This window comes from Ovis canadensis, chromosome 1, assembly GCF_042477335.2.
Source record: "Ovis canadensis isolate MfBH-ARS-UI-01 breed Bighorn chromosome 1, ARS-UI_OviCan_v2, whole genome shotgun sequence".
NCBI classification, from domain to species: domain Eukaryota; kingdom Metazoa; phylum Chordata; class Mammalia; order Artiodactyla; family Bovidae; genus Ovis; species Ovis canadensis.
This window is the reverse complement of record NC_091245.1, coordinates 34,004,172-34,029,773: the sequence shown is the minus strand read 5'-3', so window position 1 is coordinate 34,029,773 and position 25,602 is coordinate 34,004,172. Positions and strand designations below refer to the sequence as shown.

General features: G+C 37.5%; 1 protein-coding gene across 9 annotated transcripts in view; it reads left to right on the top strand.

The window, feature by feature from the left end:
• Positions 1–25,602, top strand: part of OMA1 (OMA1 zinc metallopeptidase) — a 62,451-nt gene that overhangs the window by 5,780 nt on the left and 31,069 nt on the right. For 5 of the 9 annotated variants that reach the window (XM_069592783.1, XM_069592771.1, XM_069592778.1 and 2 more), the window contains exons 2-7: positions 3,826–4,344; positions 7,584–7,812; positions 14,005–14,178; positions 14,287–14,394; positions 16,970–17,098; positions 20,950–21,024. In XM_069592783.1, coding sequence (XP_069448884.1) covers positions 3,845–4,344; positions 7,584–7,812; positions 14,005–14,178; positions 14,287–14,394; positions 16,970–17,098; positions 20,950–21,024 — 1,215 coding nt within the window. In that variant the 5' untranslated portion in view covers positions 3,826–3,844. The remainder of the gene's footprint in view (positions 1–3,825; positions 4,345–7,583; positions 7,813–14,004; positions 14,179–14,286; positions 14,395–16,969; positions 17,099–20,949; positions 21,025–25,602) is intronic. The other 4 variants (XM_069592805.1, XM_069592799.1, XM_069592815.1 and 1 more) reach the window with 1 other exon arrangement.

Below are 25,602 nucleotides of genomic sequence, written 5' to 3'. Positions count from 1 at the left end.
GACTACTGGAAAAACCATAGCCTTGACTAGACAGACCTTTGTTGGCAAAGTAATGTCTCTGCTTTTTAATATGCTGTCTAGGTTGGTCATAACTTTTCTTCCAAGGAGCAAGTGTCTTTTAATTTCATGGCTGCAGTTACCACATGCAGTGATTTTGGAGCCCCCCAAAATAAAGTCTGTCACTGTTTCCATTGTTTCCCCATCTATTTCCCATGAAGTGATGGGGCCAGATGACATGATCTTAGATTTCTGAATGTTGAGTTTTAAGCCAACTTTTTCACTCTCCTCTTTCACTTAGATCAAGAGGCTCTTTAGTTCTTCTTTGCTTTCTGCCATAAGGGTGGTGTCATCTGCCTATCTGAGGTTATTGATATTTTTCCCGGCAATCTTGATTCCAGGACTAATCTCCTAATCTCTTGGGCTTCATCCAGCCCAGCGTTTCTCATGATGTACTCTGCATATAAGTTAAATAAGCAGGGTGACAATATACACCCTTGACATACTCCTTTCCCTGTTTGGAACCAGTCTGTTCCATGTCCGATTCTAACTATTGCTTTCTGACCTGCATACAGCTTTCTCAAGAGGCAGGTCAGGTGGTCTGGTATTCCTATCTCTCTCAGAATTTTCCACAGTTTGTTGTGATCCACACAGTCAAAGGCTCTGGTATAGTCAATAAGGCAGAAAGGGATGTTTTTCTGGAACTCTTGCTTTTTCGATGATCCAGCTGATGTTGGCAATTTGATCTCTGGTTCCTCTGCCTTTTCTAAAACCAGCTTGAACATCTGGAAGTTCATGGTTCAAGTATTGCTGAAGCCTGGCTTGGAGAATTTTGAACATTACTAGCGTGTGAAATGAGTGCAATTGTGCGGTAGTTTGAGCATTCTTTGGCATTGCCTTTCTTTGGAATTGGAATGAAAGCTGACCTTTTCCAGTCCTGAGGCAACTGCTGAGTTTTCCAAATTTGCTGGCATACTGAGTACAGCACTTTCATAGCATCATCTTCCAGGATTTGAAATAGCTCAACTGCAATTCCATCACCACTAGCTTTGTTCATAGTGATGCTTCCTAAAGCCCACTTGACTTCGCATTCCATGATCTCTGGCTCTAGGTGAGTGATCATACCATCGTGATTATCTGGGTTGTGAAGATCTTTTTTGTATAGTTCTTCTGTATATTCTTGCCACCTCTTCTTAATATCTTCTGCTTCTGTTAGGTCTGTACCATTTCTGTCTTTTATTGAGCTCATCTTTGCATGAAATATTCCCTTGGTATCTCTAATTTTCTTGAAGAGATCTCTAGTCTTAAATTCTATTGTTTTCCTCTATTTCTCTGCACTGATCACTGCAGAAGGCTTTCTTATCTCTCCTTGCCATTCTCTAGAAAATTCTGGCCATTATTTTTCAAGTGTTTTTTCCTGTGTGCTCTCCCTTCCCACTCTTCTTGGAGTCCATTTACTCCATTTGAGTTATTCCACACCTCATTGATGCTTTATGCATTTCTTACAGTTTATTTTCTCTCTGCATTCCATTTTCGATGGGTTTTATTGTTATTTCAGGTTCATAAGTCTTTATTTCTACAATGTCTAATTTGCTGTTAGTCTCATCCAGGGTAATTTTTATTTAAGACATTGTATTAGTAGTTTTCTTATCTAGAAATTCAACATCGATCTTTTGAAAAATTATATTCTTTGCCTCTATATAACATGCTCAAACTTTCCTTTAAAATTTAACACATATTCAATGTATATAACTACTTTAATATCCTTGAATTCCCAGCTTCATCTCTTTGATTTAGGAGGACTATTGGGCTGCGCTAGGTTTTACCTCTTTGCATAGTGGCCTGAAAACTCTCCAGGCAGAAGGTTGGGATGGTCGTAAGTTTCCTTTATCTGTTTTCTCCCTGTCTCTCAGGGGTGACTGTTGTTCATTGCCTAATGTCCATATGGTGAAACCTTTGTTTTCAGTTTAGTCACTCAGTCGTGTCCGACTCTTTGTGACCCCGTGAACGGCAGCACACCAGGCCTCCCTGACCATCACCGGCTCCCGGAGTCCACCCAAACCCATATGTATTGAGTTGGTGATGCCATCCAACCATCTCATCCTCTGTCGTGCCCTTCTCCTCCTGCCCTCAATCTTTCCCAGCATCAGGGTCTTTTCAAATGAGTCAATTCTTTGCATCAGATGGCCAAAGTATTGAAATTTCAGCTTCAACATCAGTCCTTCCAATGAACACCCAGGACTAATTTCCTTTAGGATAGACTGGTTGGATCTCCTTGCAGTCCAAAGGACTCTCAAGAGTCTTCTCCAACACCACAGTGAAAAAGCATCAATTCTTCGGCGCCAGCTTTCTTCACCATCCAACTCTTGCATCCATACATGACCACTGGAAAAACCATAGCCTTGACTAGACGGACCTTTGTTGGCAAAATAATGTCTCTGCTTTTGAATATGCTATTTAGATTGGTCATAACTTTCCTTCCAAGGAGTAAGCGTCTTTTAATTTCATGGCTGCAGTCACCATCTGCAGTGATTTTGGAGCCCAGAAAAATAAAGTTAGCCACTGTTCCCACTGTTTCCCTGTCTATTTGCCATGAAGTGATGGGCCGGATGCCATGATCTTCGTTTTCTGAATGTTGAGCTTTCAGCCAACTTTTTCACTCTCCTCTTTCACTTTCATCAAGAGGCTTTTTAGTTCCTCTTCACTTTCTGCCATAAGGGTGGTGTCATCTGTATATCTGAGGTGATATTTCTCCTGGCAATCTTGATTCCAGCTTGTGCTGATACTGAAGCTGCAGTATTTTGGCCATCTGATGTGAACAGCTGATTCATTGGAAAGTCCCTGATGCAGGGAAAGATTGAGGGTAGAAGGGGAAGAAGGTGTCAGAGGATGAGATGGCTGGATGGCAGCACCAATTCAATCGACTTGAACTTGGGCAAACTTTGGGAGATGGTGACGGGCAGGGAGGCCTGGCATGCTGCAGTCCATGAGGTGGCAAAGAGTTGGACCTGAGTGAACAACAGTGATTATAATTAGCAGTGTTGAGCATCTTTTCATGTGCTCGTTGGCCATCTGTATGTCTTCTTTGGAAAAATGTCTATTTAGGTCTTTATATTCTGTTCTTTCAGTTGTTTTCAGTGAGACGATAAGTCCCTTTCCCTCTCTCTTGACCTGAATCAGAAGTGTTTGCATTATATTTGAAAGGAACAAATTGGTATTTTAAAAAATACATTTTGTGTTAGACTTTAGTATTCCATTAAATACTCTTTGATCTGGTTGCTGCCAATTGCTGAAACTTGCCCTGGTGGCTCAGCTGGTAAAGAATCTGCCTGCAATGTGGGAGACCTAGGTTCAATCCCTGGGTTGGGAAGATCCCATGAAGAAGGGAACGGCTACCCATTCCAGTATTCTGGCCTGGAGAATTCCATAGACTGTGTACAGTCCGTGGATTCTCGAATAGCTGGACATGACTAAGTGACTTTCACTTTCTTACTTTCAGTCCTGTTTTTGTTTAATCTATTTCTTGTTCCCCAAATAATTTAGCTGATAAAATAAAAATAGACTTCTTTCAACTAAAATTTTTAAAAAAGAAGAAAAAAGGCCAGATTTGGACATTGTAAGTACATGTTGCTGAGTTAAAAAAAAAGTTAGTAAAACCTCTTTGGTTTTTGTTGTTAAGAGGAATTGCTGCATGAATGGTGAGTAGAAACCCAAGGAAATTTGGTTGGAGACCTGTTGAAGGAAGAACAACTTTTCAATGTGTTATATTTCCAGTTTGGTAATAAATATTTTGCTGGGATTATTTATAGTTTATATTTTGTGTCCCAGATAATCAAGTAAAACAAAGATGAGCTTCATCTATGGACTGCAGCCTGCTGCTAGAAACTGTTTTTTCTTCCGATTTAATTTACTGACCAACTGGAGAAAATGTAACATGCAAGCTGTAACCTCACGAGACTTTCATCAGGTGAAAATTAACCATATAGTAAATAAATCTCCGGGCCTGGGAGTAAATCACGGTGATAAATGGACTCTTCTGCCTGAAAACTTTCTCTTCTATAGGACTTTTAATACCAAAAGAAAAGGCTGCCTTTTGAGCACCAGAAGTAAGGAAATTTTGATGATTAACCGAAAATGTACTGCATGCACTGACTCTCTTTCAAGACAGCTACTGATGAAGGACGTTCCCGTAGTTCCTGCTCATTCAGTGTTGCATCCCTTGAACTGTTTACTCACGAGAGACTTCAGGAGTTTCCACACTTCTCCACGGTGCCAAGCTGCTCCTGTTCCTCTGTTGTTGATGATTCTTAAGCCAGTGCAGAAACTGCTTGCAATCATTGTGGGCAGGTAAAATGCTTTTTAAAATATAAGCTTTTATATTAAAAGTTTGTATAACTGTACTTTTAAAGAAAAATTGGTAGATTTCCCTCCCATGATTAGTGTGGAAGTTCAGTTTCTAAATAGTTGGTGTATATATATATATATATGTATATATGCTTTAATAATCTTGAAATCATTTGCTGCATATATAATATAGAAATGGGATCTGTAAAAATTATTCTTATATATCTTATCTAGACACTATTTTAAAGATCTTATAATTACAAAAATCAGAAATGTTTGTTGCAGTTCATGTGTAAGAACCGTACTTACAAACATTCCTTTTTAGTTCATGAAATTTGGGGCAATGAATCATGAAACTGAAGAACTTTGCTCATTTAAGAAAGAACTCCTAGCCAAGTTAACTCTTAATTAGTATTTGTTTATTTTTCTATTCTATTTCCAACAAATCTTTGTTTTCTCTTGGTGATCCTTTATAGCACTTAATGTTTTTAAAGCTAAATAGTACTTCGTATTTAACTTAAAACTCCTCCCTCATAATTAATCTTGTTTTCTCTTATTTGCTCCATGAAGATTGAAGAAAGGTAAAGTTAAGCATTGTCTCCCTATAAAGTTATTTCATATTTGGTAGCTATGAAGTGCCTTCTAGCCTTTTTACTTCCATAATAATCAACCCAGTTTTCTCTTCATCCAAAATCGAGAACTTGTGCTCTAATTTATGGTGTTCTTTATGACTAAGCTTTGGCACTCAGAAAATATACAGTTAATTTAGCTCTCAATTTAAGTATGACTTCAAAGAAAGCTAGAGCTAGGCAGTCATCAAAGAAGTAAAACCAGCTTTTATTCAGAACTTTTGCAGTAGGAGAAAAGAGACCTCAGTATAGAACCAGAGTCAGTTCTGAATACACCATGGGCTGTGCAGGTAGTGTGGGGGTTGGTAGATGGAAAACTACAGAGAGGAAACATCAGGAGCCAGGAGGGATTCTACTCAATCTGGTCTACCAGAGTTACTGCCGAAGACAGGTGAGAGTGATCAGATACCACCCAACTATGGTGCCTATCCATGGCCTGTTTAGAAATGCAACTTCACAGCAGGAGGTGAGCAGTGGGTGAACAAGCGAAGCTTCATCTGAATTTAACAGCTGCTCCCCATCACTTGTATTACTGCCTGAGCTTTGCCTCTTATCAGATCAGCAGCAGGATTAGATTCTCATAGGAGCATGAATCCTACTGTGAACTGGGCACGTGAGGGATCTAGGTTGCGTGTTCCTTATAAGAATCATCCCAAAACCATTCCCTCACCACCACCCCAGGTCCATGGAAAAATTGTCTTCCACAAACCAGTCCCTGGTGCCAGAAGGGTTGGGGACCACTGACCTGGAGGATAACGGAAAGGCAATGGCACCCAACTCCAGTACTCTTGCCTGGAAAATCCATGGACGGGAGAGCCTGGTAGGCTGCAGTCCATGGGGTCGCTAAGAGTCAGACATGACTGAGCGACTTCACTTTCACTTTTCACTTTCATGCATTGGAGAAGGAAATGGCAAGCCACTCCAGTGTTCTTGCCTGGAGAATCCCAGGGACGGGGGAGCCTGGTGGGCTGCTGTCTATGGAGTCGCACAGAATCAGACATGACTGAAGCAACTTGGCAGCAGCAGCAGACCTGGGGGATGATGAATGATAAGTAACAGGTTAGATATCACGAGTAATCAGATATGTAGGATGAGGGATTCTGACTTAACTGACCTGTGCAGAGATGAACACAGGAGTCCTGAAGTCAAAATATTCATGGGAGTCTAAGTAGAGTTTGGTCCAGGAGAGAATCTTTGTCGCAATTCAGCCCAGGTTCTTGGGCTGGTAGATCTTTTTCCTCCTTTTAAATTATTTAACTTTTTGTTATTACCGTTATAAATCACCTGAAATTTTGTTTTAGGTTATGTGTTCATGCATTTTAAATAATAGTGTCATACATTTTTAAATTGGAAATAAGTATACTTCATAGCTTGATCTAAGTCTTTTTAGGTTGAAACACTTTAAGGGCCTTTTAGGTATATCACTTAGCAGGACTAAAATAACTTAAAGAAGTTGTTTTATAAAATAAATTTTGTCTAGAGAATGATAAATATATTTTAAATGTTTGTTGCAATTTCACAGATGAACTCATAGGGAGAATTTTTTGTTCAGGTACTGAAAACAGCATTGTTATTTTAGTGGCTAAGTCATGTCCAACTCTTTGTGACCCTGTAGATTGTAGCCTGCCAGGCCCCTATGTCCATGGGTTTTCCCAGGCAAGAATATTGGAATATTTCCCAGTCAAGAATATTCCTTCTCCAGGGGAGCTTCTAAACCCAGGGATTGAATCTGGGTCTCCTACTTTGGCAGGCAGATTCTTTACCACTGAGCCACCTGGGAAGCCACTGAAAACATTACTGGTTGTCAGAATGTCTGTGAATCCTAGGAAGCAGCAGAGAGTATTGTTGCCTGGTAGAGCTGGACCTCCTCAGATGTTATCCATAAAATCTCTGATTTCTGTGTTGACAGTGCCTGCGCTCTTATAACCTCTTCTTTGTCGTGTTCTCTGTAGCTTAGTGGAGTTTCTGCTACTGCGCAATATTTGTTTCTAAAATCAGTGCTGAGATCGTTTCCCTTGCGTCTGACTGAAGTACCGGCAGATTGTGCCAGATGTCTGATGTCTGATGAGCAGTGGGGGGAGTGGTTAAAGGTGAAGATTTATTGTACTATAAGCCTTCAGTTGTTTATTTGCGCAATTTATCCCTATTATCACATTGCCTTCCTGATTTTCCTCTTATTAACTCTCTGGCCTTGGATAAGTTGTTTAACTTCTCTATGCCTCAATTTTCTCTTCTGTAACAGGGTTATTATGAAGATTAAATGAGATGACATACGTACAGCAATTAGAAGAGTACCTTGAATGTGCTCAATAGTCAATAAATGGGAACTAATGGTAGTTAGTGTAAAACGACTTCTCACTTAGCTCGTTTAAAATAACTGAAGAAGAAAGTTCAAATGAGCATTAGAATTTTTAACTATAGCTCTGTATAATTGATTGCTTTTTTATCATTTGGCTAAGAATTTTACAAACTGGAAAAAACCCATCTATACAGAGAAATAGAAAAACTCAAGCCTTTGATGGCAAAATTTTAGCATAAGCATTAAGTTTTGGTGGTATGTACTGATTTTGTTATCAGAACTTTTTGTTATCAGAATTTTTCTTTTTGCTCTAGGGGCATAAGAAAATGGTGGCAGGCACTTCCTCCTAACAAGAAGGAACTATTTAAAGAAAGTTTAAGGAAGAATAAATGGAAGCTCTTCCTTGGCTTGAGTAGTTTTGGATTGCTTTTTGTAGTGTTTTATTTTACACATCTGGAAGTGAGTCCGGTCACAGGAAGGAGCAAGCTACTGTTATTGAGGAAAGAACATTTCAGACTTTTATCAGAACTGGAATATGAAGCAGTAAGTAGAAAGACTCATTTTTAAATTAGATTCCTTGATACAATATTCAAAGCAGGAGTTTCTTAAACATGAACAATGCACTACTTTTTAATTTTAATCTCTGACGGGGAATTAGCCTTTTTTTCCAAAAAGTCTCAGACCTTTCATGCTTTGTATTCCTGCCCTCTACATCGCCTTTCCTCACCCAGCCGACTCCTGATTGCAACATGTCACCTTAAATGTCACTTTCTCAGGAAAGCCTTCCTTGATTATCCCGACTGGGTTAAGCAGTGAGGCTGTGTTAGGCCCTACGGGATATCCTTCATAACAGACTACGTTATGAATCAGTCATTTGTAGCTTGATCACTGCTTGGCTATATTGGGGCTAGGTATCCTACTTTTATTTTCTCTTTGCATACTGTACTTTCCTTTTAAAAACACTTATCATGAGGGTAGAAGCATCATAATTATTTGCATAATTATCTATTTGCTGATCTGTCTCCCTTGCTAGACTAACTCCAGGGGTTCAAAGAGCCTGTTTGTTTTGTTTATCATTTTATTTTAAGTACTGATACAGTGTACAAAGTATGCTTACTATATTTTTTTTTAACAAATAGATCTGTAATTTGAATTTTTGTATCTTGAAAATTAAGTAGAATAACATAGTTTGCCATCCCCTAAACATCCATTTGGGCAGTTGATTATGTATATATTTTCTTTCTCATTAAAAAAAAAATCTATAAATTTATTGGCTACTCTGGTCCTTCACGGCTGCATGAGGGCCTTCTCTAGTTGCAGCAAGTGGGAGCTACGTTCTAGTTGCAGAGTGCAGGCTTCTCATTGAGGTGGCTTCTCTTGCTGTGGAGCACAGGCTGTGGGTGTACAGGCTTCACCGGTTGCTGTGTGGGCTCAGTAGTTGCAACTCCTGGACTCTAGAGCACAGGCTTCTGTAGGCCATGGGCTTAGCTGCCTCGTAGTGTGTGGAATCTTTCCAGACCAGGGATCGAACCCATGTCCCCTGCATTGGCAGGCAGACTCTCAACCACTGGGCCACCAGGTTGCCACAGTTTATTATGTTCTTTTAAAAAATTTTTTTAAAAATTATATTCTTTGAATACAAAATAAAGTCGGATATCAGAAGCCTTAACTCCTTGGAAAGTATAGTAACTCAAGTGACATCTTACACCCCTAGTGAGTTTGAGGGCAGATCATCTTTCTGTCCCTCATGCTTAGCACACGTATGGTATACAAACTTCATTTTATTGTTATTTGCTTTATTACACTTTGCAGATACTGCATTTTTAAACTTTGGAGGTTTGTGGCAACCTTGTGTCAAGCGAAGCTGTTGGCTCCATTTTTCCAGCAGCATTTGCTCACTTCCTATTTGTGTCACTTTTCAGTGATGCAGTATTTTGAGTCTTTTCATTATTATTTGTTAGGCAAAAGAGATTATGTCTCTCTCAAGGCCTAGATGATGCTTAGCATTTTTTTTAAGCTATAAAGTGTTCTTTAAGGTGTGTACGTTGTTTTTTTTTTAGACATAATGCTATTGCACACAATAAACAGTGGGAAACCAAAAATTCTTGTGACTCGCTTTATTAAGATATGCACTTTGCGCTGAATAGCTCAGTAAAGATATTGAGAACTGGAACTGAACCCACAGTATCTCCAACATGTGCTGTATATGCTAAATTAATATTTGTTGAATTTATAGCCTCACTTGACAACTTTGCTGTGGTTAGATTTTTATATACCAATATTTTTATTGATATATAAAAATATTTATATATTTTTATAATGTTGAGCTTCTGAGTTTGTCAGTGGAAAGTTACCATAAAAAAGAAATAACAGATTTTTCACTAAAAAGATTGTTCGATTGTTCTTAATAGAGATGAATCTCTTTTATACAGGTTATACAGAGATTTGAGATGTTTCTTAGAATAGCCTAGTCAGAAGCAAGTTTGAGAAAAGTGTTTTATTAAGGTTGATAAAAGCCTAGTGTTAAATTAGTGTATGTTCTACCATTTATATCACTAAGAAGTTATAAAAAATTACATACATGTACATATTTTTTTACTTATTTAGCCTATGCATGTAATACCTGCTTGATATGAAAATTCAAGCACATGTTTTTATGGGATTATTATAAAGTACTGCAATTACATATAATCTTGTTGTGTCTACTTCAGTAGTGTTCTTTTAGACAGTTTACATTGGTGATGTGTGCTTTTAGAAAATACTGTGTAAAGATTTTAAAATTCATATTCTGTAAAATCATGTTTATAATGCATTATCAAGGTTACAGACTTCTTAATTCATATATGAAAGAAATTACACATTTTATGGAAATTTAGTAGTTTCAGAACATCCTTAATTTTCAAATGGATGTCTGAGGAACTTTACAAATAGCTGCTGCTGCTGCTGCTAAGTCACTTCAGTCGTGTCTGACTCTGTGCAACCCCATAGACAGCAGCCCACCAGGCTCCGCTGTCCATGAGATTTTCCAGGTAAGAGTACTGGAGTGGGGTGCCATTGCCTTCTCTGTACAAATAGCTGAGGAAAGAAGAAAAGTAAAAGACAAAAGAGAAAAGGAAAGATACACCCATCTGAATGCAGAGTTCCAAAGAATAGCAAGGAGAAATAAGAAATAGCAAGGAGAGATAAGAGCCTTCCTCAGCAATCAGTGCAAAGAAATAGAGGAAAACAGTAGAATAGGAAAGACTAGAGATCTCTTCAAGAAAATTAGAGATACCAAGGGAACATTTCATGCAAAGATGGGCACAATAAAGAACAAAAATGGCATGGACCTAACAGAAGCATAGTAAGAGGTGGCAAGAATACACAGAAGAACTATACAAAAAAGATCTTCATGACCCAGATAACCATGATGATGTGATCTCTCACCTGGAACCAGCCATCCTGGAGTCTAAAGTCAAGTGGGCATTAGGAAGCATCACTATGAACAAAGCTAGTGGAGGTGATGGAATTCCAGTTGAGCTATTTCAAATCCTAAAAGATGATGCTATGAAAGTGCTGTACTCAGTATGCCAGCAAATTTGGAAAACTCAGCAGTGGCCACAGGACTGGAAAAGGTCAGTTTTTATTCTAATCCAAAAGAAAAGCAATACCAAAGGATGGTCAAACTACCGCACACTCATTTCACATGTTAGTGAAGTAATGCTCAAAATTCTCCAAGTCAGGCTTCAACAGTACATGAACCGAGAACTCCCAGATGTTCAAGCTGGATTTAGAAAAGGCAGAGGAACCAGAGATCAAATTGCCAATATCAGTTGGATCATCGAAAAAGCAAGAGACTTCCAGAAAAACATCTGCTTCATTGACTACTCTAAAGGGTTTGACTGTGTGAATCACAACAAACTGTGGAAAATTCTTAAAGAGATGGGCATGCCAGACCACCTTACCTGCCTCTTGAGAAATCTGTATGCAGGTCAGGAAGCAACAGTTAGAACTGGACATGGAACAACAGACTGGTTCCAAATAGGAAAAGGAGTACGTCAAGGCTGTATATTGTCACCCTGCTTATTTAACTTCTATGCAGAGTACATCACGAGAAACACTGGGCTGGAAGAAGCACAGCTGGAATCAAGATTGCCGGGAGAAATATCAATAACCTCAGATATGCAGATGACACCACCCTTATGGCAGAAAGTGAAGAGGAACTAAAAAGCCTCTTGATGAAAGTGAAAGAGGAGAGTGAAAAAGTTGGCTTAAAGCTCAACATTGAGAAAACAAAGATTATGGCATCTGGTCCTATCACTTCATGGGAAAAGATGGGGAAACAGTGGAAACAGTGTCAGACTTTATTTTGGGGGGCTCCAAAATCACTGCAGATGGTGATTGCAGCCATGAAATTAAAAGACGCTTACTCCTTGGAAGGAAAGTTATGACCAACCTAGATAGCATATTCAAAAGCAGAGACATTACTTTGCCAACAAAGGTCTGTCTAGTCAAGGCTATAGTTTTTCCAGTAGTCATGTATGGATGTGAGAGTGGGACTGTGAAGAAAGCTGAGCGGCAAAGAATTGATGCTTTTGAACTGTGGTGTTGGAGAAGAGTCTTGAGAGTCCCTTGGACTGTAAGGAGATCCAACCAGTCCATCCTAAAGGAGATCAGTCCTGGGTGTTCTTTGGAAGGAATGATGCTAAAGCTGAAGCTCCAGTACTTTGGCCACCTCATGCGAAGAGTTGACTCATTGGAAAAGACTCTGATGCTGGGAGGGATTGGGGGCAGGAGGAGAAGGGGACGACAGAGGATGAGATGGCTGGGTGGCATGACCGACTCGATGGACGTGAGTTTGAGTGAACTCCGAGAGTTGGTGATGGACAGGGAGGCCTGGCGTGCTGCAATTCATGGGATTGCAAAGAGTTGGACACGACTGAGCAACTGAACTGAAGGCTGTGTATTGTCACCTGGCTTATTTAACTTCTGTGCAGAGTACATCATGAGAAATTCTGGAGTAGATGAAACAGAAGCTAAAATCCAGATTTCTGGGAGAAATATCAGTAACTTCAGAGTATGCAGATGACAGCACCCTTATGGCAGAAAGCAGGGAAGAACTAAAGAGTTTCTTGATGAAAGTGATAGAGGAGAGTGAAAAAGCCAACTTGAAACTCAACATTTAAAAAACTAAGATCATGGCATCTGGTCCCATTGCTTCATGGCAAATAGATGGGGAAACAAAGGAAACAGTGACAAACTTTATTTTCTTGGGCTCTAAAATCACTGCAGATGGTGACTGCAGCCATGAAATTAAAAGCACTTGCTCCTTAGAGAAAAGCTATGACCAACCTAGACAGCTTATTAAAAAGCAGAGACATCACTTTGCTGATTAAGGTCCGTATAGTCAAAGCTGTGAATTTTCCAGTAGTCGTGTGTGGATGTGAGAGTTGGACCATAAAGAAAGCTAAGTGCCAAAGAAGTGATACTTTTGAACTGTGGTATTGGAGAAGACTCTTGAGAGTCCCTTGGACTGCACGGAGATCAGACCAGTCAATCCTAATGGAAATCAATCCTGAGTATTCATTGGTAGGACTGATGCTGAAGCTCCAATACTTTGGTCACCTGATGTGAAGAGCCAACTCATTGGAAAAGACTTGATGCTGGGAAAGATGAAAGGCAGGAAGAAAAGGGGACTACAGAGGATGAGATGGTTGGCTGGTATCACCGACTGGATGGCCATGATTTTGAGCAAGCCCCGGGAGATTGTGAAGGACAGGGAAGCCTGGTGTGCTGCAGTCCGTGGGGTCACAGAGTCAGAGATAACCAAGCGACTGGAACAGCAAAATTTTTCAAAGTATACTTGAAAGAATCTCTCATGAGTATAGCTTCAGAAAAAATGTCTTTGTATGGTGGTTAGTCTTAACACAGTAAAAAGAAAATGATATGCTCATTAGTTCTACAGTTTCAGTAATTTCCTTTCAGTCTGTGTGAATAAGACACTTTAATGAAATGTTGTCCTTTTTCTGGTAGAACTTTAGCTTTCTTATTAAGCATAGGGTGTTTTATGTTATGAAAGAAAGTTTTCATTAATTTTTATTAGAGTATAGTTGCTTTACAGTGTTGTGTTAGTTTCTGCTATACAGTAATTTCTTTTGTGTTTTGCTTTCTTATATAAAATCTTTATGTTCTCTAGGAAATGCTTTGTTTTCTAAAATATTTAGGAAAGTAGAAATAATACTTAAGCATTTTATTTGTTTATAAGCTAATAGAAAAGATGAATGAAATTTTTATTTCAACCAACATATAGGAAAAATCTTAAGTTATTAGAACTTACTCCATTTGTGAGAAGCCAAATTTTTGCCTTTGCATAACTAATTCAGATTTGAAAAATTTGAGTATTTAATATATGCAGATTTTCCCATAATTAAAAATTATTCAACAACATAGTGCCATATAAATCACTCCTTAAAATAAAGGCTTCCCTAGTGGCTCTGTGGTAAAGAATCCACCTGCCATTGCAGGAGATGAGGGTTCCATCTCTGGGTTGAAAAGATCTGGAGAAGGAAATGACAACCCGCTCCAGTGTTTTTTCCTGGAAAATCCTGTGGACAGAGGAGCCTGGTGGGCTACAATCTATAGGGTCGCCAAGAATCGGGTACAACTTAGTGACTAAACAAACAACAATAAAAACAATATAAACATTTTGTAGAGCTAACATTCTCTTAGAGACGACTTTTCTTTTTAACCTTTCAGTGGATGGAAGAATTTAAAAATGATATGCTAACTGAGAAAGACGCCCGATACGTGGCTGTTCAAGCAGTGGTTCATCATTTAATTGAATGCAATCAAGATATTCCAGGGATCTCTGAGATCAGTTGGGTTATTCATGTGGTTGATTCCCCAGATATAAATGCCTTTGTACTTCCAGTAAGTAAATGTTACCCAGCCTAATTTTTAATTGTTAAATTTAATGTCCTTGTTTTTTTTTTTTTAAATGGTGTTCTCATTGCTTGCATTATTTTCATTATGGTGCAGAATGGACAAGTGTTCGTCTTCACTGGACTTTTAAATAGTGTGACTGATATCCATCAGCTCTCCTTCCTTCTGGGCCATGAAATAGCACATGCAGTACTTGAGCATGCTGTGAGTATCTAAAGTGAATGTTCAGTTATTGAAATACTCCTTTGAAGTTAGCAAATTAAATCTTACAGAGAACTGGATCTTTTCAGTTTATTTAAATTGATGGTATTTTAGTTTTTAGTAATTGACTTATTCTGTTGCCTGAAAAAGTATGACTGGATAATTTTGAGAATTTCTATAGTCTTTAGTGTTTGATTCTGAATAATTAGTGTTTCTCTTAAATACTGTTTTTATCACCTGTCTTTTTTGGTAAGAAGTAATTATTCTCAACCTCTAATTATTTCAAATTAGATTTTAAACTTTCCATAATTATTAACCTACTTATAATCTAGTCAGAAAATTAACTGGAGGAAAGCGATATTACTATCCAAGTGGTAAATCAGTTTTCTTGCCTTTTTATTCATTCTCAGAGAATAACTTAGAGCATCTTGGAAAATGTCTAGAATGATATGCTGTATATAATGAATGCAGAGTAATAATAATGATACCTTGCCATTTTACAGTTTACTGAGCTTTTTAATATATACGTTCTCATTAATAATTTCAATACTGTCCTCATGAGGTAGGTATTTAGTATCCTTATGTTATATACAAGAACACTAACATTTAAAAAGAACTTAAATAAAATGACTAATCTGACAAACTGGCAGAATTTGAACTTTAATCAAGGCTTTGTCTTTGCCAGTCTAGCACTGCTTTCTTTTACCACAGTTACCTGGCTGTTTTCAAGTCAATTTATCATACAATTCAGGGCGATTAATGCTCTTGTGAATACACGTCTGTTTGACTTGGTATGAATCTAAGAAAAATATTTGTTTACTCATACTTTTATTTTGATGCACTAAAAATGTATATGGCTCATTTGTCCGCATGAGTAGAAAAAGGTATATTTTCGAATTGAAAGCACAAAGGTAAATAGTGAAAGGATTGTAAAATGCTGTATCAGAAATGCAAGTAATATTAACTTTAAGTGGAAAAGATAATGTTATTAATCCTTCTAAAAGTCATCTCAAATTCTGTCTTTGCCTTAGAGTATTAATAAGATGAGATAGGCCAAAGTTGTGCTCTTCTGGAGTGCAAATAGTAATTATCACCTTTATTTCTTCTGAGTTATAGGAAAATTAAAAAAAAAATTTTTTTCCTTAAACAGATACATGCAAGAATCAGTCTAAGCAGTTGAAATACATTATATCTTTCTAGAAATGGTTTCATAACTGCAAAATCAATTTTGGTCATTTTTAGCTTTTAAAAAGTATTCATTTCAGTACATTAATTTTCCTGGATCTAGATCAATGTGTTATTCAGCATAATGTTGTCATCTCTGTCTCTGTAAGAACAATAATTAGATGAGACATAAGAAGCAAATAGCAGGCTCAAAAACAGGAAATAGTTATGAATATTTCTTTGTTAGGCATCTTAGCCATTGTCTATACTATGTTTTCTCTTTCAAGAGTCTCCATTTTTATTTGATGATGTTTAGTTATTCCACAAATATGGATTTAAAATTTTTTTTTTAGTTTTCTAAGATTATGTAATAGCAATTATATTTTTTAGTAATTACAAGGATTTTCTCTTCTATAATGATTTCCTCACTTGGAGTTTTATTCTTTAGTGCTAAAATAATTCCGTAATTGTTTATCATGACTCTCAGTTCTTATAATGAAGCAAAAATTGCTTTGTGAGGGCAGATTATATTAAGAAGTATTCTAGGTGATTATTTTTAGTTGTCAGCCATGTTTCATACACTCAGGTAATGTTTCCTGTATTATCAGTGTCAGCATGACAGTAACATTTATTAATCAACAATAGTGGGGAGTGGTGAACTGTCCAGTGCATTAAACTTATATGTAGATATTGCTATTCAAAACAAACACTTTAGAACTTTTTTTTGCTATAAGTAAATACAAAAAAATCTTATAACTAAATTTCCTGGTGGGAAGTATCAGACTGATAAAATTTCAAACTTGCTTGACTTTTCATATATTAGGTCGTGAAGTCAAAAAATTTTTATTTAAAATAATTTCCAATATTTTCCTGAATTGTTCTTGTTTTAACTTCTTCATATGTTCAAGAGTGTTTGATCTCTGTCTAAAAGTATAAACATAATAGACACATTTATTTGATTTTTAAAAAATATTTAGTGACAATATTAGAAACTAGTAACTTCCTAGGTTTGATTCCTTGTTCTTTTTACTAGCAGCTGTGTGAATTTGGGCAACTCCTTTAACCTCTCTTCATCCCAGTTTATCTATAAAATAGAAAACAATTGTACATATTTTACAAAGTTAGTATGCTTGTTAATATAAGACTCTGTAGGTTAATGAACCTGTTATTATATCTGAATAGTGGTATTAGCTCAAGCAGATATTAGTTGTATGAGTAAATGAATACATAATGTGTAAGCAAGAGACAGAAAGGATAAAGCTCACAGAAGAAAGAGAACTTGCAGTCTTACTTGGCGAAGTTCAGTTAAACACGTGTAATTATGTAATGTGGCTATACATAGTGAACTAGAAAATGTCAGCCTGTACTGTCTGAATTTATTAAGTATAATATTTATTGTTTTGATTTTTCTCAGGCAGAAAAGGCTAGCTTGGTTCATTTATTGGATTTCCTAGGTCTGATTTTTCTTACGATGATTTGGGCCATTTGTCCTCGAGATAGTTTGGCACTTTTGGGCCAGTGGATACAGTCTAAACTGCAGGAGGTAAGTCTGAGACAAAAACTTGATTTTGCAATAGCCTGTGGTGAAGATATTTTAATATTACTGTAAAGAAAAAAATATCAGAAATCTTTTCATATTTTATCCTTATCATGAAACATGGGTACTATGTTTTAGTGTCTTATATTTTCTCATTTTTAGTGGATACTCTTAATAATAGGCATTTAAATTAGAAAATACTACTACTCTTAAATGATGGAGATAGATGGGTAGGAAGGGCTTGGCAGCTTCTGCCTAACATAATTTTTTTGGCATCTTTATTGTTTCTACAGAGAGAAAACCCAGTCACAACCCTTTCCTTCTGTTGTTTACCTTCAGATGTTCCTTTTGTCTCTCGTAGTGACAGTGGTGTGCTCACTGGATGACTCTTCCTTTTCCCAAATATTTACATTTTGATGGGGAACTTTTTTTTTTTTTTGAGGATAATTGCTTTACAGTGTTGTGTTGGTTTCTCCTGTACGACAGCATGGATCAGCCATAATTATACATATATTCTATCCCTCTTGAGCCTCCCTCTCCCCTCCCATCACACCCCTCTAGGTCATCACAGAGCACCAGGCTGGGCTCCTTGTATTGTATAGCAGCTTCCTACTAGTTATCTGTTTTACACATGGTAGTAGTGCCAGAGAAGGCAGTGGCACCCCACTCCAGTACTCTTGCCTGGAAAATCCCACGGACGGAGGAGCCTGGTGGGCTCCTGTCCATGGGGTCGCTGTCGTGCCTGACTCCACTTTAACTTTTCACTTTCATGCATTGGAGAAGGAAATGGCAACCCACTCCAGTGTTCTTGCCAGGAGAATCCCAGGGACGGGGGAGCCTGGTGGGCTGCCGTCTATGGGGTCGACACGACTGAAGCGACTTAGCAGCAGCAGCAGCAGCAGTATATATATGTCAGTGGCACTTTCTCAGTTCTTCCCACCCTCTCCTTCCCCACCTGTGGCCAGAAGTCCTTTTTCTATCTTCATTCCTTTCCTGCAAATAGGTTCATCAGCACTCTCGGGGAGCTCTTAAAACCTGTAAACCTGGGCACAGGGTTGGCAGAAGCTGCCTAATTTCTCCCACCGCCTGACTCCAGCTAAGCTAGTATTACGTGGTAAATATTGAAAGGACAGTTTTAATAGGTGTTTGTTAACTTTTGCTTTATGCATAATGGTAGTCATCTGATAAAATTTGTGGGGTCCTCCATCTTGCTCAAAACAGTATACTACTGAAAGGAGGTCTTGCAATCTTAATATTTGCTTTGTTAGCTGTGATTATTTTATTTTACGTCTTTCATCACATATTTCCTCTTGTCCTGGGAGGTTTGGTTATTTAGGAACAATCTGTTATTTGTGTATATTCAGTGATTTGTGGAGCACCCATCAGAGTGCCATCTGGGTGCTGTTTAAATCTAATCTGTAAAATTCTTTGAGACAAATTGCTTTGGAAATTGAATAACTAAATCTTTTATTCAGTGTTACCGTATCGTTTGGTTTCATTTTTATTGAAATAAAAGTTCTTAAAGGGAAAAAGAAAAAATGGTTATTGCTTAAGTTACAGAATCTCATAGTTTGAATTTTATTTTTATCATTCATGTGCTGGGAAGTCAAAGAAGGTAACGCAGGTTTTCCACCATTTATCAGTAGATAGCATTTTGTGTAATGGAATCAGAAGATTAAGTCATAAGGAAGATAACTGGAAGCTGTTTCTCTGTTGAAATACTTGATGATCCTGTTGCTTGAGTATAATTCTTTAATAGTTACACTGAAACTCAAGTAAGGATTACTTCTGTTTGAACTCTTTTTGTTTTTTCCTCTATTGTTTTCTCTGAATCAAGGCCCCGTCCCAATAATTTTGGTGATGAGGAAATGTTTCTTTCTCTAGAAGTCTTGCTCATGGTGATTGGAGGGCAGAGGTGATTCTGATAGTGAAGTTATTGAGGGGAAAATGCTGACACTCTTTTGTCAGAGAAAGGAAGAGAGGAAGGAAGAAGGAGGGGCTCTCTTCTAACCATTTGGATATAGTGTAGCAGCCCTCATAGAGCGCTACCAGTTAAGGTTTTGAGAGCTATTAGTAATACAGTAGCTAGCATTTATTGAGTACATACTATATGGTAGGCACCATGATAAACACTGTAAATTGATTTTGTACAGGGGCTAAGAATACAGGCTCTGATCAGATGGATCTATGTTTGAATTTAATCTCTAGTAGGTTTAAATTCTGTAGAACTTCAGTGGATTGCTGCACTTGTTATAGGTCTCAGTTTCTTTATCTGTAAGTTCGGATAGTAGTAGTGGCTAACTCAAAGCATTGTTGAAGGTTTAATGATAACATTTAAAGCAGTATTTCTCAATATAAGCACTATTCACATTTTGAATTGACAAAGAATTGACAAGATAATTCTTTGTTGTGGGCAGTTGTCCTCTGCATTGCAGAAAGTTTAGTAGCCGCCACACATTTAGATGCCTCTACCCACTAGATGCCAGTAGCTCTCCCCACTTCTCCCCACCCCCAGCTGCAGCTGTGACAATCAAAAATATCACCAGACACTTCCAAATGTCCCCAAGTGATAAAAATCATGTTCTGTTGATAACCACTGGTTGAAAGCATTTAGTCCAACACCTGGTATAAAGTAAGGACTCAAGAAATAGGAGTTATTACTTGCTCATTTGAACCCTCTCTGCAACTCTAGGAGTTTGGTACTATATGAAGTACTGCTATACTTTGCCACTATATGAAGTCACTGCTTCATTTTACGTATGATGCTATTGGGCTTAGAAGGGTGGAAAAATACAGCCCAGAGGTAATAGTTAATAAGCACTCAGGCTTGAACATGTTTCTCTCCTTTAAAACCCAGTGTTTTTCATCAGTTTATACTAGTTATACTATTAATGCCAGTCAATTTGTGGGGACACCTGTAGACTGCTTGTGGTGAGCGAAGCCAGTGTATAATATAGTTCAGCAATCTAAAACAGACATGATCGAGAAGGAAGCAAGTCATATTTAATGGTCATGTACTGTGGACTAGATTGATTAAGTTATTTCTAGCTATCCCTGACAGGTAGTTAATTGCTTCCCCAATTAATAGCTCTTTTCTCAAAAAGTCCTGCCTATCAATCCATCTTCTACAAAGTTTTATTACTTACCAAAAATTAGTATTAACTGGAAAGCATTCACATAAATACAAGTAATTAGGAAAATTAAAGTTGCAATATCTATTTGTATTTTTTTATTGAAGTTGGAAGAAAAGTTCATTTTCCTAACTAATCAATACTTAGAAAACAAAGAAGAAATTAAGATAATACATCAAAGAAAGAACATTGTGCTATATGGTTAATTTTCTAACTGAAATAAATCTCCTAGTAGTGTCACTGGCTACTATATAGCTGCAGTTTTTCAATTTTCTTTTAAGACTGAAAGATCAGAATGTTTCTTGGCCATAATAAAAAAAACCTATGTCAGTAAACTTTCTCAGGGAATCCTCTGCATAGTAAGTGGGGTGGATTCATGTCAATGTATGGCAAAACTAATACAGTATTGTAAAGTAAAATAAAGTAAAAATAAAAATTAAAAAAAAAGAAGAAAAACAAAAAAATAAAAGGACTCTGATACTGTGGACTCTCCAAAAATTTGTAGGCATAGTTTTTTCCTATTCTTTCCTTGTTTTTAAAATATTAATCTCTGATGGGGGAAATAAAGGCTGCATTGTTTTATACCATGGTGTGCTTTAAATGTTATTCATAGCATAAGAACTATATCCTAGATAATCCATGAAATTTATTTTAAAAATCTCATTTTGTTGCTGCTTTTTTAATGAAATAAACAGCCTTAATGGAACTTTCTTTCTTATTTCTTAGTTTTTGTTTGATCGACCATATAGCAGAACGCTGGAGGCTGAAGCTGACAAAATTGGACTACAGCTTGCTGCCAAGGTACAAAGTTTAGAAGTTGAAGATACACTGTCTCCTTCATACAGCAAAATATAATTGTATGTTGTCTTAACGAGGTTTGGCGTGGGCGTAGAATGAGAGTTTGACTATGTGTAATTTTTCACTAATGCCTTTTTAAAAATAATTTCGTTTGTTTCTTTTTGGCTGTTCTGGCTCTTTTTCGCTGCATGGCTTTTCTCTAGTTGTGGCGAGTGGGGGCTCCTCTGTAGTTGAGCTGCGTGGGCCTCTCATTGCAGTGGCTGCTCTTGTGGAACACGGGCTCTGGGGCACATGGGCTTCAGTAACTTGCCACGTGTGAGCCCAGTAGTGTGGCTCCTGGGCTCAAGAGCACAGGCTCAGTAGTTGTGGTGCGCAGGCTCAGTCGCTCTGTAGCATGGGGGTGGGGCGGGGAGGGTCTTCTTCCTGCCTTAGCAGGGGGATTCTTTACCACTGAGCCACCAGGGAAGCCCGTCATTAATATCTTTTTAAGTCTGTCCCTGCTGGAAGCTATTGCTGTCTTTATTTGACTCTTTTCCCTTGTTTTGCTGATCTAAGGAGGCTTTCTGAGTAAGATGATGTGTAACTGTTTTTTTCCCACTTGGAAAAGGGTTTATCTTGTTATAGCTATAATCTCAGCTGAACAAACTGAATTTTTACCATTTAAGTAAATGGTAGAAGAACAGTCTTATTACTTTGTATCCTTTAGGTTATAATTTTTGTTTTGGCAGATGACTTATTTTTGCTAGCCACAGAGAGCAGCTCTGGGCTCTTATTCTGGTTTATGTTGGATTGATTTGAAGCTACTTCATGTCTGACTGCTGTTTTTTATCATCTGTGATAACTGTGAATTAGTAGTATTTAACATGAGAAGTAAAACTGCATTTTTAAAAATTGGTGAAAACCGTGCCACTTCACATGTTAAATTCAAATTGTATTTGATTCTTTGTTGAGTTTTCAGTAGTTATCAAAAATCCTATTGAAAATCACTCTTACCCGAATTTCTCATTATGAGTTTTATGTATTTAATTTCATAAATTGAGATAAAAATTCTAAGTTCAAAGAATTCAATAAATCCAAAAAAGCAGTGTTCTTTGAATGTTGCATAAGCAGAATTAAATGAATTTTCAGACCTCATAGATTAAGAGGTTCCCAAATAGTGAGCCACAGGTTGACTCTGTCAAGAATATCCCAGTTTTAATGTACTACAGTCTGTGAAATTTTCACTCTAGTTAATTGCCTTCTGTGTTCTATTTCAGAAATATTTGCTTATTTCAATAAGTGTTCCTGTTTTATTTCCAAGAAGTTTTCTTGTGTTGTTAAATATAAGGAAGAGGTCAAGATAATTTTTCCCCATGTGGATATCTAATAGACTCAGCATTGATTATTGAAGATTTTCTTTTCTCCACTAAACTTCAATTTCTCTTTCATGAATGTGGGAGGCTATGTATAAGTCTGTTTCTGGACTCCCTGTTGTATTCCACTGGTCCGTTATTTATCTTTGAGCCAATACCACCTTTTCATTGTAACTATGTAATAAATTTTGACATCTCATATCTTGATGCTGAAGCTGAAGCTCGAATACTTTGGCTACCTGATGTGAAGAGCCAGCTCATTGGAAAAGATACTGATGCTGGGAAAGATTGAAGGCAGGAGAAGGGGGCAGCAGAGGATGAGAAGGTTAGATAGCATCACTGATTCAGTAGACATAAATTTGAGCAAATTCTGGGAGATGGTGGATGACAGAGGAGCCTGGCAAGCTGCAGTTCATGGGGTCACAAAGAGTTGGACACAACTTAGCAACTAACAACAACAACATGCCCAGTGGTGGGGTTACCGGATCATATGGTGGTTTTTGGAGAAGAAAATGGCAACTCACTCCAGTATTCTTGCCTGGGAAATAAATCCTATGGACAGAGGAGCTTGGCAGGCTGCAGTCCATGGAGTTGCAAGAGTTGGACAGGACTTCGTGACTGAACCGCCACCAGGGTGGTGTTATGCGTAACTTGTTAAGGATCTCCATGCTGTTCTCCACATTGACTGTATCAGTTTACCTTCCCGCAACAGTGCAGTATGCTTCCCTTTTCTCCACACCCTCTCCAGCATTTATTGTTTGTAGTTTTTCTGATGATGGCTGTTATGATTGGTGTGAGATAATGCCTCATAGTAGTTTTGATTTTCATTTCTTTAACAGTGAGTGATGTTGAACATCTTTTTATGAGCTTCTCGGCCATCCCTGTGTCTTCTTTGGAGAAATGTCTGATTTCTAAGTTTTGACTCTCTAGTCCCGATAGACAAGTCAAAGGCTCTTCTCAGTCACCTCCTTCTGCTTGGATTTCTTTTGATTTCAGCATATATTCTTAGTCTCTTGCTCTTCACTGCTTAAAATTTAATAAGATTTGCTGGTTGGAATTGTGAAACAGAGGATCAGACTCACCTCAGTGAGCTTTCCTTCTTTCTGGGATTTTGTCTTTTCTAGTCTTGGTTGACTTGGTAACTCTCCAGTACCTTTGAACAAGTATTATTTATGTTTTATCCAAATTTTCTAATCATTTTTGATGGAAACATTGGTCTGCTATAATAAGCTACTTGACTCTGTCACTGTTAGGAGAGAAACTCCCTAATGCAGTCTTTTAAATAGCTATCTAATATTCTGTAATTTGGATAACTCATTTAACTGTATGCTTATTGATGAACTTCTGGAGGTACTTCTATTTTTTGTTGTTGTTATTGTTACTGTTTTTATTGCAATAATTCTGAAATTGGCAACCTTATACACATTCCTTCTGTTCCTTGGGCTTTTATAGCTATAGGGTGGGGTTGCTGGCATTTCAATTTTTACTTTAAAAGACACTCAATTATTTCAGAATGTTACTAGCAAGTCTTCCCAGTGACAAACCAGAATGCTTTTTTAAACTCCCCTCAATAGCACTGTTTTTAATCCCTTTTTTGTTAATTTGGACAAAAACTGAGATCTCATTGCTTTTAAAACTTGAATTTTCTTGCTTAGCAGTAAAGCTGAGCATAATGTTTTATTTTCATTGGCTCTTTTAAAATGATTTCTTCTTTTGTGGCTTGCCTTTTATTGTGTTTTGATGAGTAGATTTTAAAAATACATATTCTAGCTTCCCCCCTTGGAAATTCAGAATCAGTAGCTAGGTGACCAAAGTCTGAGTCTGAGTGTGTTTAGGAGCTGCAAGTGATTCTGATATCCAGGCAGATTTGGAAATTACTACTTTGAATAATCAAATGTCAGTTTTGTGTTTTGAGGTCACTTGGTAAGTTAAATTTCCTATTTTATTAAAAAAAAGAGGAATTAAACTAGAGAAGTTATTAAAGAAATATTGATATTCCTTTGATTATTTATGATATGTAATCCATATATATATATATTTTAAAGAGTATATCTGGGTAGATAAACCTATGATTTCATTTTCTTTGTGTTGTGGACTAGTGACCTTTTACCAGTTGTGATATTATGGTTTATTTAGTTCAAAGGAGAAAACAGTATTGCTGCAGATGTTGAGTCATGCATCCATAGTGATAAAGTAATATCTTTATTATGGAGCACTTAGGATATAAAAATGCCATCTCTGAATGCAAGTATTTCTTTTCCTGCCAAAGGGAGAAATAAGTATTAAAACCTCAATTATGTTTATACTACCACTTTATTCTGTGTCACCTTTATGGATAGTAACACCATTATCTGCCACTTAATATTTATTATATTTTTATACTTTGCTTAGCATTTTATATGATCAGATTGATCATATTCTTTGCAGTCAAAGGTGGAGAAGCTCTATACAGTCAGCAAAAACAAGATCGGGAGCTGACTGTGGCTCAGATCATGAACTCCTTATTGCCAAATTCAGACTTAAATTGAAGAAAGTAGGGAAAACCACTAGACCATTTAGGTATGACATAATCAAATCCCTTGTGATTATGCATGGAAGTGACAAATAGATTCAAGGGATTAGATCTGATAGAGTGCCTGAAGAACTATGGATGGAGGTTCATGCCGTTGTACAGGAGGCAGTGATCAAGACCATCCCCAAGAAAAAGAAATGCAAAAAGGCAAAATGGTTGTCTGAGGAGGCCTTACAAATAGCTGAGAAAAGGAGAGAAGCGAAAGGCAAAGGAGAAAAGGAAAGATATACCCATTTGAACGCAGAGTTCCAAAGAATAGCAAAGAGAGATAAGAAAGCCTTCCTCAGTGACCAGTGCAAAGAAATAGAGGAAAACAATAGAATAGGAAAGACGAGATCTCTTCAAGAAAATTAGAGATACCAAGAGAACATTTCATGCAAAGATAGGTACAGTAAAGGACAGAAATGGTAGGGACCTAACAGAAGCAGAAGATATTGAGAAGAGGTGGCAAGAATTAGCAGAACTATGCAAAAAAGATTGCCATGACGCAGATAGTCATGATGGTGTGATCACTCACCTAGAGCCAGACATCCTGGAACACAAAGTCAAGTGGCCCTTAGGAAGCATCACTATGAACAGAGCTAGTGGAGGTGATGGAATTCCAGTGGAGCTGTTTCAAATCCTGAAAGATGATGCTGTGAAAGTGCTGCACTCACT